At 41.0% G+C, this 15140-nt stretch overlaps 1 protein-coding gene across 4 annotated transcripts in view; it reads right to left on the bottom strand.

Annotated features, from left to right (window-relative positions):
- Positions 1 to 444: 444 nt before the first annotated feature.
- TBC1D8 (TBC1 domain family member 8) overlaps positions 445 to 15140 on the bottom strand; it is a 74566-nt gene continuing 59870 nt past the window's right edge. For all 4 annotated transcript variants that reach the window (XM_038404805.2, XM_038404814.2, XM_043515330.1 and 1 more), the window contains exons 11-20: positions 14647 to 14764; positions 7281 to 7566; positions 6598 to 6727; positions 6241 to 6339; positions 5847 to 5915; positions 4588 to 4828; positions 3170 to 3235; positions 2388 to 2477; positions 2121 to 2221; positions 445 to 1355 (exon numbers count right to left, since the gene is read on the bottom strand). In XM_038404805.2, coding sequence (XP_038260733.1) covers positions 912 to 1355; positions 2121 to 2221; positions 2388 to 2477; positions 3170 to 3235; positions 4588 to 4828; positions 5847 to 5915; positions 6241 to 6339; positions 6598 to 6727; positions 7281 to 7566; positions 14647 to 14764 — 1644 coding nt within the window. In that variant the 3' untranslated portion in view covers positions 445 to 911. The remainder of the gene's footprint in view (positions 1356 to 2120; positions 2222 to 2387; positions 2478 to 3169; positions 3236 to 4587; positions 4829 to 5846; positions 5916 to 6240; positions 6340 to 6597; positions 6728 to 7280; positions 7567 to 14646; positions 14765 to 15140) is intronic.

The raw sequence follows: 15140 nt of genomic DNA, 5'->3' as shown, positions 1-15140 counted from the left end.
TTGCTTTATTAGGATATTATTTTTATCATCCTTCTGCTATAAAGGTGTTTTTAAAAGGTAAAGCAGCAACTTATACCCATCTCAAAACAAGACCCTGGGGACAACCAAGGAAATTCACACCAAAAAGATTTTCCCCCCAACCTGATCTAGGAAGTTGTTGAGACTTGTATCCTCTTAAAACATCTTGTTCTCGCCCATCAGAGGCAAGATACTAAATTACATTCAATGCCGTGTGGTAATTCGTATGTTTGTAAAAATAGTGTACATACAGTTATTGGTTGTGGTGGCTAAGGGTATTTTTTTAAATTAGGTCTCTTCATGTTTTTCTAAACTCATCAATGAAGAGTAACTTGTTCAGTATGGGCTACAAACCACCACTTTGAAAAGTGTTCTGTACCTGATGTAGGGGTACTGTATCAACTCCAACTCAGGAGGTATGTAAAGTCCAGTACAAAAAGGTTTAATTGAAAAGTGCATGTTTTCACAGATCAGAAGCAGTCCATGTACACTTAACATATTAGCAAGACATACAAATCTGAATACAATCAAAAATATTAAAATAGTTTCAATTACCAGCATTGAAACAAGTCTTCAGGATTAGTGCAACCCAAACCACCACAAACTGCAGACAGTAGCTGAGGAGGGTTTTCCCCAATGAAAAAAACCAAGCTCTGTAACAAAACTACTGGAGCCACCTTCTGCTCTCCCTCTATGTAATGGGTCTGCAGTGTCTTCACAGTGCACACAGATGTTTCCTTTTACATTCAAAACATCATCATCATAAATCAGTGGCACAAACTACACACCCCTTTAGCTTTTAAAGCTCTCATACCGAAGAGCAAACAAAACACCTTTCTTTGCAACATGTTGCTTTGGTATAACTTCAGTGCGGTCAGTTTCAGGAAAATTTGCTACTGTGTATTTAGTTTCATGTGTTCGGCTAGTGACTGGTCGCTTATTCCATTTGGTTTGAGACAGTATTGATTTAGCTTTGCATTCTCCAGTTTTGGTTTCAGTTCTAAAGGCTTTTCAAAGAAATTTACTAGTGACTGTTCAGTCAAGAGTGATGCTAAAATTTGTTCAAAGGAGATAGTCCAGTTCCCTTCAGTCCCAGGTAAAGATTGAGTCTCTGGATGAGTAGTCTTCACAGTGTCAGTAAAAACAGTATCCTGGTCTGAGGCAGGGTCCTCAGTCAATTCATCTGATCCACTCTCCAAGCTGCCGCTTCTTTGACCCACTTCTCCAATCTTAAGTAATAAAGTGGTCACAGTGGCAATGGCTTGATATAAAGAGTTTTCCTCTGGATCTTCATGAAACATGCTGTACAAGGTTTTGCAGAACTGGATGAATTCCCTCTAATAGGCAAGGGGAAATTATTGTAACAGGTCAAATTATTGATCGCACCATGTCACAGATACAGTACAATAGCTGTAAAAGTTTGGGCAGTAAGCATAAGGTGAACACAGAATTTTAAAGTGCCATGCAGAGGCATCCTCATTTGTAAGCTCTTGCTACAAATTTAAGACATTTAGCAGTTTGATAAAATGCCAAAAAAAAAAAAGAGATGTACTCTGGCAGTTAGTAATACTTTCCTAATTTAAAGTGCCAAAGACTGGATTTCATACAAGCTACGTGTGTGTGTGAGCGCCTCCAGAGAGAGAGTGGGAATCTGGGGAGGGAGATTAGGATTTCATGGGAATGGGGTGACATCTTCAGTCAACCCAGAAACTGACAGTGCAATAAGCACAACACAAGTGATCTAGGATCTGCATTAGCTGCTTGTTGGTTTTGGCCTGTAGAAAACGTAGATATGGCTTGGACCTAGCTATTTGAGAAATTACCTCTTTCCCAGTACTAAAATTAGTGTATTTGCAGCCAGTGGAGGTACATGGGCTCTCAATTTACAAGAGAGAGACAGCTGCTGGTGGGGTGGTCAAGGGCCCCTACCGTTTTGGATTAGCTTCACCTGGTCCAAAGTAGTTCAGATTTTGGATCTAGTACACAGAGTAATTTTAGGTTTGTTTGTGGTACCTGCTGTTAGGAGCTGCACAGTTGTGCTCAGACATTTTAAAAAGGTATTTCCCACCCTTATTTAAAATTACATCCTCAATATACAATACCTGGCTCATTTTTGGCATTGGTTTTTCAGTTTTAGTATCCTTCTCTTTGGCTAAATCTTTAAGCATCTGCTTCAGTTGCTTCTGGTAATCTACTGTATCACCTTGGGTGGGGAAAAACAGAAGCGTTAGTTTTAATTCCATTGTAACAAATTCAAAAGCCAGAAACTGGAGATGAAAAAAACTTGACCCATAAAGAACTTAGACCTGGACAGCTCTATTATGTACATAATTATACTAACATAATTTTGTAAGTTTGACAGCACATACCATTTGTTTTTCCAAATACTAGTGGCCTCGAAGTAGACAATAAAGGATTCTTTAGTGGTGACTGACTGTCTCTCTCATTTTCTGTGAGAGCTACCCAAAAAAATGAAGCACATTGAGATAGTTAGTGATCCTTGACATGGTGCATTAATAACTAAGAGCTTTATCGCATTTTAATCCCCTGAGCTCAGGAAGAAAACTAACATTTATGCTAAAGCTGATATTTGCAGGTGATGGTTATTTAAACATTGCCTAGTTACGTCAGACTTTATGCTTGTGTTAAAACAAGCAGCTTATTGTAGTGGAGTAGCAGGAAATGGTGCCAAGAGTAACACATTAACAAAAAGCTTCACACACGCTGTATAAAATATCACTTAAACTCTAGTCACTGAATCATGTTAGACTGAGACACTATCTCTGCAAGGTCAAACCAGTAGTGTATGCAGCAAACCTTTTCAAAAAAATAGAGTAACAACCCCTTAGAACAACTACCTCCTGTATGGAAAAAGACCCAGAATCAATTGCAAGACATCTTAGAGTATAGCAGCTGTAAGCCACCTTGTTTATAGGAAGACATCCACAAGTTTCAAAATTAAGCTAAGAAGAGCTTAGACTGGAATTTTAAAAAATTGTAACTAACTAGCACCATTAGATATGTAAAGTGCACATCCTCTCAGCTGAGGGAAGCCAAGTCTATTCATTCAGCAACTTCTACTTCCCAAAATGTCTACTTATGGGGACTGGGAGAGGAAGGAAGGATGATCTTTTCCTTTCAAATTTCTTACCAGGAGGGATGTGCAGCCTGTATAACAGGTTTATCTTTTCATTCATTTCTCCATTGTACATAACATCTACAAGAGGAAAATAAACAGTGCACCAGAACATTTACTTCCTCAGTTTAAAATAATCAGTTCTTTAAGCACAAACAGAATGTTCATATGTACATGCAGCCAGTGTATTAAAATGAAATATTTAAGCTGTGCCTGACCAGCAAGTAACCAGCTAGGTTGGTCTTGTGTATAGCCCTACTGTTACTAACCATGAAACATCTAATTTAGAAATACTGGCAAGAATGCAAAGTGGCCTAGGAGACTATATATTGCCACAACGGAATAAAACCATGCCCTCATTTGGGGGCCACCATTTTCTTCTTAATACTTCCCATACACCTCCACTACCATCTTGTAGGATAAGCAGAGCAGTGAAGGCTCCCCTATTTTATTTAAATAACCAATGCAGACAAGGTACTAATGTTTAATTCACTCAAAACATACTGTGAAGGGTTTTTAAAACCAGTCACATCCGCTGATATTAAGAGTGATACAGTGACGCAGCTCCATATCAGAAATCAGTTCTAGACATTAAGTGAGGAGATCTATGTTTGAATACTGGATTTGGCATCTTGCTACAGGTAAGGCAGTTTCAACTTTGGCAAGATATGGAGGGCACAGCCTCATGCCATTCAGACACTAACTGTATCTCAGGAATACCCTAGCAAAGGAATCTAGTTCACTCCAGTTGGGTTATAATTTTGGCATTCCAAGCGCAGCCTGTGTACCCGGAAAGGGGGGGTAGGCAGCAGGTTGCTGTGTAAGAGAAAAATAAAGCCCCCAAAGCTAGACCTAGGTGGGCTGAGATTCTCTACTGTTCTGCCCTCTAGTTACATAAAGGCTAAATGGATTATGAATCACAAAAGATACAAGAGAGCTGTAGCTCACAAAAGCTTATGCTCAAATAAATTTGTTAGTCTCTAGGGTGCCACAAGTACTCCTTTTCTTTTTGCAAATACAGACTAACACGGTTGCTACTCTGAAGAAAGATACAAGGCAGCTCTCTCAACTGGGGAAAAAAACTAACATGAGAAAAGGGGATTTCTTAATCTCCAAATAGAAAAGAAGGTTTAGACAATTTTACACCTGGTATGACTTCAAACAGCTTTTCCTAGCAAAAATTAAACTTCCTGTGATTGAGAAATGTGAAGCATTTTAATATGATTTTTCAATCAGGTCCTTAGGTTGCCTTAGAATTCTGATTACTTCAAAGTGAAATCAGCACAGAAGAGAGATTAGCTAAACTGTACTCAAGAAAAAGATGTCCTTCTCTTACTTTGGCACACTAACTGAAGCCAGACCACCCTGCATCCCATCCCGCCACCAGCCCAGCCCAGCCCAAGTGCCAGTTGGATTGTCGCAAAGGTAGCTACCTAAACAGCTAGCAAATCCTTTGAATTCGATGAGATGGTCCATATTTTCATCCAGAAGTCGGAATGTTCTTTCAGCTAAAACTTGAGTGTGTTCCCCACACGTCCATGGTGAGACAAGTTTATAAAGGTTAGTGAATTGCTGAGAGTCTATTCTGTACTGCTCAGCATAAGGCCGATTTGGGTCATGTCGCAGAATTACAGGTTTCATCCCTTGCCAGTAGCAGCTCATTAGATGTTCTCTCTAAAAGGAATCAGAAGCCGAAGAAAAGAAAGCATTATTACATAAACTATTAAGAATAGTAGTTGATACAGACTTAAATATTTTTTTAAAGGTATGCTGGAACTGTTAACCTCTTTTTCTAGGTGTGATGATACCAAGACAATTCCAAAGAAAAAAACACTGTTCAAGTCTCAAATCAGACAAGTTGTCTCATGATTTTCAACGTGTAATTAGTAGGTAATATTTTCAAAACTAGTAAGAGTTTTACAATATTTTCTCCCAATTACCTCCTAGTTATTGCTGTAAGGTAAATAATACACAGACAAAGAGTCAGGTAAATATCACATCATTACTAAAAAAAAAAAAAAACGGTTTCAAAGAGAATAACCCAAAACCAGGATTAAATTAGGAACAAGACAATTAAATAAATTATTTATAAAATAAAATTGTCAAAGCTCAGGAAAAATTGTAAGTGAATGGAAAGAACTCCAAGTTAATTTTTTACTGAGATGTGAGGACCGGCCTCTAAAGAACATTAAGACTAAGAAAGCAAAGGGGTTTTTGGTGCTTAAGTTTTTTGCTGCTCAGCACAGAGAACACAGCTTGCAGAGCTGTGCATTATTAAACCTGTGTGCAGACAGAAGTTGCTAGAATACAACAGAACCTGATTTCATGCAGTCCTTTTTTGTACTACAGGTTAGAAGGGGCATGCTAGGTTATCTTTTGCTCTTTTAAGTGTCATGAGATTATTCTTTGCTCTTTTAAGAAGTGTCATGAGGTCCTTGAGACCCAATCCGAGCCCCACTGTCTTAAATGGTCATTAAATTTGCTCTTTATCATATAGCTGAACAGCCACGTGAAGGCAGAAAAACAGCCAGGTACGCATCTTATCCAAATGACAGCACCACTAGTACAGTAACTCCCTCTTCCTGCAGTTCTTCACTGAAGCTCCAGTATAAGCCCAAATAATGACCTGCAAACTAAACCCATAACACTGGAGTTTTCTGTCTTCATCCCTCTACTTTCCAAACATACCCACCTTAAACAAGTCATATAGTTCCTCTAAATCTTCAGGAAGAATTGAAACATCTGGGATGACAACTCTGAGCTTAAAGGAAAAAGCACAGTGGTGAATACTAGCACTGGTATAAACGGCATTGTCAAGAAATGTGCCCTCCCACATTGTGCTCAACACAATGAAAAAGGACAGCCAAGAACTGGAACATTATGGTTCCATATTTCTTCCAGTCCCCCCCTTTAAATCTATCTTAGGGACATTACGAATACAAGTGCAAAAAAAGCATGGAGGCTAAAAAACATCAGATAACAGATCACCCTTAACTCACGCTATGGTGCCTTTTTAAAATTTAAAGCAGCTTAGAGTAATAGTAGTTAAAAAAAAAAAACCCTAAGTGCTAGCAAATTATACTCACCACATTTTGTTTGGTTGTATCCTCATGGCTTTGTAGAACACGAATCCGGTGTTTATAGCGCATATGCTCTATCTGTTCCACAGAGTGGTCTCCGAATTTCTAGAATATAGGAATAGATTTTTTAACTTTTCTGAAAATATAAAAAGTGTGTAGTAGTATTAGTCCTAGAAAAATGAAAGTGTTCCAATATATTTAGTCTCTAGTTTATCAACCTAACTAGGTATTTATACCATGCCCATCATTGTGGTATCTGAGCCCCTTATCAAGGGGCTGAATTACCAGAGGGTTATGCTATGGAAACTCACACTTTTATTTAAGCATCACAGAAAATCCAGGAGATATCAAGTTTTATTTTACCTCATAGGAATCACGGATTAGGTCAGCTATTTCAGTCACTGGATAGGGCTCCTGATCATCACTGAAAAAGGCATGGTGATTGCCGATTGGAGGTAGAGGGCTTTCCTCATTTTTAACGTGATCTAAAAACCTAAAGGGAAGAAAGCAATATAAACACAGACTACTTCACTGTGTTTGCTGTGAGCAGAATAATAAGCAAGCATGGTCTTCTGGCTCAAACTTAATGGAAATACACAGGTTTTTATGCTACTAAGCTTTTCAAAATGCCTTGATTATTACTCACACTATAATTGTGATCTAGCCAATAACTAAAGACAGACACCTCCCCCCCGCAAGGAAAAACGTTTCTGTCTCCACAAAGTCTGGGACAAGAAGCTCCTCACTTGAGGGAAGAAGCTAAGAGCAGCAGTAAACAGTACACATTGACGCAGTCCCCTGCTTCTCTCAGTATTGCCAGGAAATTTCATAGGACCTCTATTAGCCAAATTTCCTAAACCTTTTGTTGAGATCAGGCACTGATGGGACAGCAGCAACAAGAGGAACTTGAGTTAGACGCTGCTGCATAAGCCTATACTATATTCTTTTCTTACTATTGATAACGTAGCCACGTTCCTTTGTATTAGTTTTAAAGCAGAGCAATTTTAAAGTACTGTATAATTTGAAGTTCAGACAGAGGAGGATACCTGCTAAGAATCATCAAGGCATGCCCATCATCCTTGCTGTTACATAGTTCTGCTGCATTGGCTTCAAGAATAGCCAAGCCCAACTGGAAAATGGCTTTGATTCCATCGTAGAAGAAGCAGTCTACGACATTCACAGCACTTTCTAGGGGCATGATGCTGAGGAACAGGGTAAGGAACCATGAAAGGGAAATGGATGCCAAGGTGGACAGATCTTTCATGTGTTCAGTCAGTTCTGGAAGTCTCTCCTTTATAAGCTCTTCGAATACTGATTGGTCTACCTGAGCACCTGTAAGTCACAATGAAACTATATGGTTAGCTGAGGCGAAAGGATTTGTTTAGATCTACAGTTAACTGCAACTCAACAGCTGCCAAATCAACAAAATGAAATCTGAACCACCAAGATGTGTACGCACCTGAAATGAGTAACCATATTATCCTACAGCGATAAGCCTCGTCCCCCAGCCATTGTGTCATGTCTATACTACTTATTGCAAATTCTTTTGCACAAGGCCTGTGTCATTTTCTGTTAAGTGCATGGCACCCTTTCAGGTGCTATAAAATAATAGCAGCAGCAGCAGCAGCTATTTCATACAATTTCATACCTAAGTGCTAGCAAGAACAGTATGAAAAGTTGATTACTGTTCAACTTGGGATTTATGCAATAAAAGTGAAGCAAAAAAACCCTTCCTTCTAGTGTATATAGTTCAGCACTCAACACACAAACCAACTGCAAATAAATGAGCAAGGGAGCAGCTGCACTAGAGTGGAAAATAAAAAACTGCTCTTGAAGGGAGTATTTATTTGGTAAAAAGTAGGATGTTTAAAAAAATATATAGTAATTTCCTATCATTCCCAGACGCAAGTTTTCCTTGGTGCCTTAAAGACAATCTTTCTAAGTGCAGCACATTCAGGCCCTGATCCTGCAATCTTATCTACTAGCCCACACCCCTGTGCCCATGAATAGCTTCACTGGAGTCAATGCGACTTCAGATGCGTAAAGAATCCATGGTAGCAAATCAGATATGCGAGATCAGGGCCTTGGATTAAAGATGTTTACTGTATACAAAAAGGAGTTCTCTTTGCCAGTCATTTTCTGTATTCCCTCTACAGTTATTTCACGCAACCCATGTTTCTCCTCCCAGCCCAGATGCTCCTCTCTTTATCAGAAAGTTCTGCTTGCTATGAAATTCCTGGCTTAAAAATCAAGTTATACAAATCTCCATGATACATCACTCAAAAACTTCTACTGCCCAAATGCAGAGCACATCCTGTATCACCTGTGACAGGAAGCCCAAAGCTTCAGCTTTCATACCCAAATCCCAAAGCACTGGATACAGCAATTTTGGTTTTTAGCACTTTCTACATCAAGTCACAAGAAGGCACCCTAGTAGAGATGGGGAGTATGCAAATTATGCTACCACAGGAGATGGTCAGATCCAACCCTGATCCCAAGATGATTATAATAATTTGAATGCTAAGACCTCTTGAGAAACAAGGAAGACACAATCCCCACCTCGCAGCACGTGCCATCTAATTCAGACATTATTCATCACGTGAGGACCATAAACAGACAAAAAGGGTAGGGAAAAGAGAGGAAGGGAACAGGTGACAATAAGATCACATGATTACTCAGCAAAACATGGGCTCCACTTGACAGTTCCATTAAGTTGGTGTGTGTTTAACCTAACTCTCAGGCAATGAGGCAGAGTGGATTTCTAGGAAGGATCTCAATGAGGAGGCAGAGGTAGCTTGGCAAACAGGTGTAGAGAAGGCATTTTGTGCCCGAGACACAGCATGGAGGATAGATATCAGATTTGTGAAGTCAGAAGTTTAATATTATACATATATGAAGTGCTGTACATTTTAGAAAAGGCCATGTTATTAGTAATGTTTAAATTGTGGCAGTGGCCCACCAGGTCTATCTAAGGTACTTTTATGGCCCCCATAACAGTAGTATCTGAGCACCTTTAATGTATTTACCCATACAACACCCCATGAGGGAGGGAAGTGCTATTATCCCCATTTTACATATGGGAAACTGAGGCACAGAGGGGCAAAGTGACTTGTCCAAGATCATACAGGAAGGCTTTGCCAGAGCCAGGAACTGAACCCAGGTCCTCACTGTGCTAAAGCACGGTACAAACAGAAGATGAAAGCCAAAGACAAGACATAAGTAGAGAAGACCAACAAGTCATGGTGGGAGATGGGGGAGAAAAGGTAACCAAAAAATAATAGGATACACCCAATTCTTAATCAACCAGGAGCAGTGTTCACAGCTTGCCACCTGCCTAGCCATTATTGGGGTTACACTTGCCTGTAAGCAACACAGAAGAGGTGAGTTTGGAGGAAGTACTTGGAGGAGGAGGTGGTTGTAGTTCAGAGGCTTTTCCCACTTGAAAAGGGTGGCATGAAGAAAAGTGCTTGTAGCAGACTCAGGTGATCAAGGCTGCCATCAGTGGAGGAGAGAAAGAGGGAGAGGCCCTCGCAATAAAGGTAAAAGATCAGGTACACAAGGCAGGGCTAATTTCTGAAAGTAAGAGCAAGAAGTCTCTCTGGTGCTGTCAGGGAGGGAGAGCTAGAGGAGGGAGTTAAGGGCTGTGTGTGGCACAGTCAGTGCAATGATTTTAGCAGCTGGATTTTGACTGGACATGTTACTGTCACATGCCAAAGAGGGGGTGTGAGGTTTTGGGTGTCAAGGTCGGAGGGAAAGAGATTACAGAATTTATGTGGCAAAATGATCAAAGCTTGGACAAGAATTTTGGCAGCGTGGGCTGAGTGGAAAGTCTATATCTTGGAAGCGTTGTACAGGAAGAAGCAATAACATTTAGACAAGGCCTGGATATGACAGTCAGAAGAGAGGGCCAAGTGAAAGATGAAGCCAAGATTACAAAATTGAGCAACAGGAAGAATAACACTGTTGTCTGACCTATGGTGGGGGTGGGGGGGAGGAGGGCGGAGGAAGATCAGGAATTCCCCTTAGGTCATGTAAAGGGTTAAGGCACATCTTCAGTGCAGAGTGAGCTTGGGCTATTGGCACCCAAGTCTGAGCAGCCAGATTTTTCATAGATTCCAAGGCCAGAAAGGATCATTGTGATCATCTAGTCTGACCTCCTGCATAATACAGGCCACAATAATTCCTAGAGCAGAGCTTTTAGGAAAAAACATTCAATCTTGATTTTAAAATTTCAGTGATGGAGAATCCTTCATGAACCTTGGTAAATTGTTCTAATGGTTAATTACTTTCACTGTTAAAAATGTACACCTTATTTCCAGTATGAATTTGTCTAGCCTCAACTTGCAGCCATTGGATCATATCATATTATATCTTTCTCTGCTAGCCTGACAAACCCGATTTATTCCCCATGCAGATACTTATAGAATGTAATCAAGTCACCCCTTAACCTTCTCTTTGTTAAGCTAAATAGATGGAGCTCTGAGTCTATTGTTACAAGATATGTTTTCTAATCCTTTAATCATTCTTGTGGCTCTTCACTGAACCATCTCCAATTTATCAACATCCTTCTTGAATTTTGGGCACCAGAACTGGATACAATATTGTGGCGGTCACATCAGTGCCAAACACCGAAGTAAAATAACTTGCCTACTCCTGCTTGAGATTCCCCTCTTTATGCATCCCAAATTGTGTTAGCTCTTTTGGCCACAGTGTCACATTAGGAGTTAATTACCCACCACAAACCCCAAATCTTTTTCAGAGTCACTACTTCCCAGGATAGAGTCTCCCATCCTGTAAGTATAGCCTACATTCTTTGTTCCAAGATGTATATATTTAGCTATATTAAAGTGCAATTATATTGTTATATATTATACAATTATTATTATATTACAATAAATTATATTGTTTGCTTGTGTCCAGTTTACCAAGTGATCCAGATTGCTCTGTATCAGCGAGCTGTATCTTCACTACTTGCCACTACCCAATTTTTGTGTAATCTACAAACTTTATCAGTGATGATTTTATGTTTCCTTCCAGGTCATTGATAAAGATGTTAAATAGAGTAGGGCCAAGAGCCAGTCCCTGTTGAACCTGACTGGAAACACATCCACTTAATAATGATTTCCTATTTACAAATGCATTTAGAGACCTATCAGTTAGCCAGTTTTTAATTCATTTTATGTGTGCTATGTTAATTTTATATCATTCTAGTTTTTAATCAAAATGTGCATTACCAAATCAAATGCCTTAGAGAAGGCAAAGTATATTACATCAACATTATTACTTTTATCAACCAATCTTATAATCTTATCAAAAAAGATATAAAGTTAATTTGACGGGATCTATTTTCCATAATCCCATGTTGATTTGCATTAATTACTTTACCCTCCTTTAGTTCTTTATTAATCAAGTCCTGTTTCAGCCACTCTATTATCTTACCTAGGATTGATGTCAGGCTGACAGGCCTATAATTACCGGGTTCATCCTGTTTGCCATTTTTAAAAATTGGCATAACATTAGCTTTCTTCCAGCCTTCTGCAACTTCCCCAACACTCCAAGACTTTTTGAAAATCAACATTAATGGTCCAGTGAGCTTCTCACCCTGCTCTTTTAAAAAACTCTTGGATGCAAGTTATCTGGACTTGCTGATTTAAAAATGTCTAACTTTAGTAAATTCTGTTTAACATCCTTCAGAGATTCTAGTGAAATGGAAAGGGTATAATCACCATATGATGAGACCATATTTTCCCCCAATTACAGAACAAAAATATTTATTGAACTTTTCTGTGTTTTCTGCATTATTACTGATAATTCTACCATTTCCATCTAATAATGGACTAATAGCATTTACAGAATTCTTTTTATATATATTATTTTAGAAAACTCCTAACTCAGGTGTGACCAGCCACACTGCAAACCCCAAGAGTGTCCACTCAGCTGCACCCACACTGGTGCTGCTCTCACTAGGGTGAGACACTACAACTTCTAAGAACACGTCACAGGGTTCTTAGTGTTGCAGTAAATGAGCTACAATTCTTTCCCAGTGAATTGTGGGAGAACTTGTCTCTCCTTCTGGGCACAGGAAGAACTGTGGGAAGGCACTGGAGGACTATCATCACTCAAGTGGTTTAGCCTATGTCCACAGTGCAAAGTGGGCAGAAAATCAGCCTGAGTGTAAGCAGCACTTGAGTTTTAGCCTAGAGCCCAGGATAGCCCAGCTAGCTTGGGTGTAAAGCATCACTACGCTTAGGTAACAGAGTTTTGCATGGACAGGAATCAAATTAGGGAAATCATCTGAGGAAAAGCCCAAGTTAACTCTGCAGTGAAGACAAGCCCTTAGTTCAGGGGTGGGCAAACTTTTTGGCCAGAGGGCCACATCGGAATGTGAAACCGAATGGCAGGCCGGGTATGGAAGGCTGTGCCCCTCAAACAGCCTATCCGACCCCTCCCACTTCCCGCCCCGACCCATCAACCCCCCCTGCTCCTTGTCCCCTGACAGCCCCCTTCTGGGACCCCTGCCCCCAACCACCCCCCGGGACCCGACCCCCTATATAACCTCCCCTGCTCCCTGTCCCCTGACTGCCCCGACCCATATCTACACCCCTCCCCCCTTGACAGGCCCTCTGGGACCCCACCTCCTATCCAATCCCTCTTGTTCCCCCTCCCCCCCGGGACCCGACCCCCTATATAACCTCCCCTGCTCCCTGTCCCCTGACTGCCCCGACCCATATCTACACCCCTCCCCCCTTGACAGGCCCTCTGGGACCCCACCTCCTATCCAATCCCTCTTGTTCCCCCTCCCCCCCCGAATCTCTGCCTTATCCAACCGCTCCCTGCTCCCTGGGACCCTCTGTCTCATATCCAAGCCCCCTGGCCCCAGCCTCCTTACCATCCCACTCAGAGCAGCATGTCTGGAGCCACGCCGCCCAGCCGGAGCCAGATGCTCTGCCCTGCAGGAGCATGGAGCCCCACCGCCCACAGTGCTGCCCACGCGGCGGCATCACTGCGGGGGAGAGGGAACAGCATGGGAGGGGCTGGGGACTAGCCTCCCTGGCCAGGAGCTCAGGGGCCAGGCAGAACGGTCCCATGGGCCAGATGTGGCCCGCGGGCCGTAGTTGCCCACCTCTGCCTTAGTTGATGGCTGGAGGGCCACAAGGAGCTATCAGAAAGACAGGCTGAGATTTTAGTTTGGATGGAAGGAGGCAAATCTAGAGTTGAGAGGCAGACCTGCAAGTCATCAGTATCAAAATGGTAGTGAAAGCCATGTTCACAGTTGAGGAGCAGGTTCTGACTGATGGGACACAACGGTGCCTAATCACCAGCTGAGAATGAAACACATTGCCATTGTGTAGGTGGTATCAACTACCACACCATTAACCTTTTTACTAGCTGACCCTAGAGCAATACTCCTCTAACTTAAACTAAATGCCTGCACTTATCCCTATTAAGTGACCAGGGGATACAATGGCAGATGGTATAGCTAAGCACTAAGGCTAGCAGTAAAGACAGAAAAATGAATAAAACTCAACATAAAGCAAATAGCTTCAATTTAAAAAACAGTTTGGGAAGGACAAGCAAGAGCAAACAGTGGATTCATTTTTTTTTTAAACAGTACATGCCTAAGATTAGTGTATAAAATGGGTCATTGCATCTGCAGCCAAGCACTGTGCATTTAGTTACACCTTTTCACACAAGCAACTTAAATGCACATTTCTGAAAGTTTGACCTACTGTGTCTTAAAGGTACCTACACTGCAGAACAAGCAGACTCATCCGGCATGGTACACTGTAGAGCACAAGATGCAGAAAGGGTGGAAGTTACCATTTCCCAACTTTGCTTCTCCCACAGCTGTATACTCTGAAGCCCGAGAAACACGGGGCTGAGATCAGCTCTTTCTCCAGGGTAATTTTAGACACAATCCTATATTCCTCCAGCATCCTGATATCACAGGCAGGTCAGATAAGAAATAATTACCACAACATATCGTTACATATGCCATCCATACAGCTGGGGGAAACATCCCAACAACACTCAATACTTTACAGTAACACAGATTAGCAAGTAGCTAGCCTGTTTTTAATTAAACGTGTGCAAGGTTAACACTTGCATTATAAATGGACCATCTCCCTGATCAGCAAAAGAAAATGACTGCAAAACTGAGATGTACTTCGGTAATTTTTTTTTTTAAATTTTGAAATATTTCAGACAGACTCAGTGAAACCTGTAATGAGCAAACAGCAATTACACAAATATGAATGGTGCTCTCACATACCAATTCACACATGGTATTCTGCACAGCTGTAAACAAAATCCGAATTGCAAGTTCTTTTTCATCCTGGTGCCTTGCAGTATTTCACTCCCTCATTCTCAGCATAATATTTCAATGAAAGAGTGGGAGAGAGACAAGCTTACCTATCACTCGGTGATTAAAGTAATCTGGCAGCATCCTCTCACACACAGCAACCAGCAGCCAAAAAGCTTCCTCCTCTTTGGCATACAACAACAACACAGATGTCAAAATATTCATAGACTGTTATGAAGTCAAAGAAGAAAATGGGATGTATTAGCTGCAGAACCACCCCTTTCTCCAACAACAGGACTGCTTTAAAAAACAACAATAAAACTTTTCAGATAAAATATTAATTGGCAGGAGAAATGCCTTTCACCCCCAGGGCTCACGCAGTCTGACAGTTTACCACAAAACACTACTCTCTTTACTGTGGAGATATTAATTTTGAGGGGGAGAAGGGGAGAGAGACTAATTATATTATTGCAATCCAGCTAAGACTTTAAGCCATAGGGGGATTTGAAAGTTCATACATGCCACAACATGAACCAACTATGCAAAATACAGCATTATATTTGTCAAGACGCAAAACGGGCATCCAACTGTGTCATAACATGGG

Source organism: Dermochelys coriacea, chromosome 1 (assembly GCF_009764565.3).
Source record: "Dermochelys coriacea isolate rDerCor1 chromosome 1, rDerCor1.pri.v4, whole genome shotgun sequence".
Classification (NCBI taxonomy): Eukaryota; Metazoa; Chordata; order Testudines; family Dermochelyidae; genus Dermochelys; species Dermochelys coriacea.
Note: the sequence above shows the minus strand (reverse complement) of the source record. Positions and strands in the feature narration are given on the sequence as shown.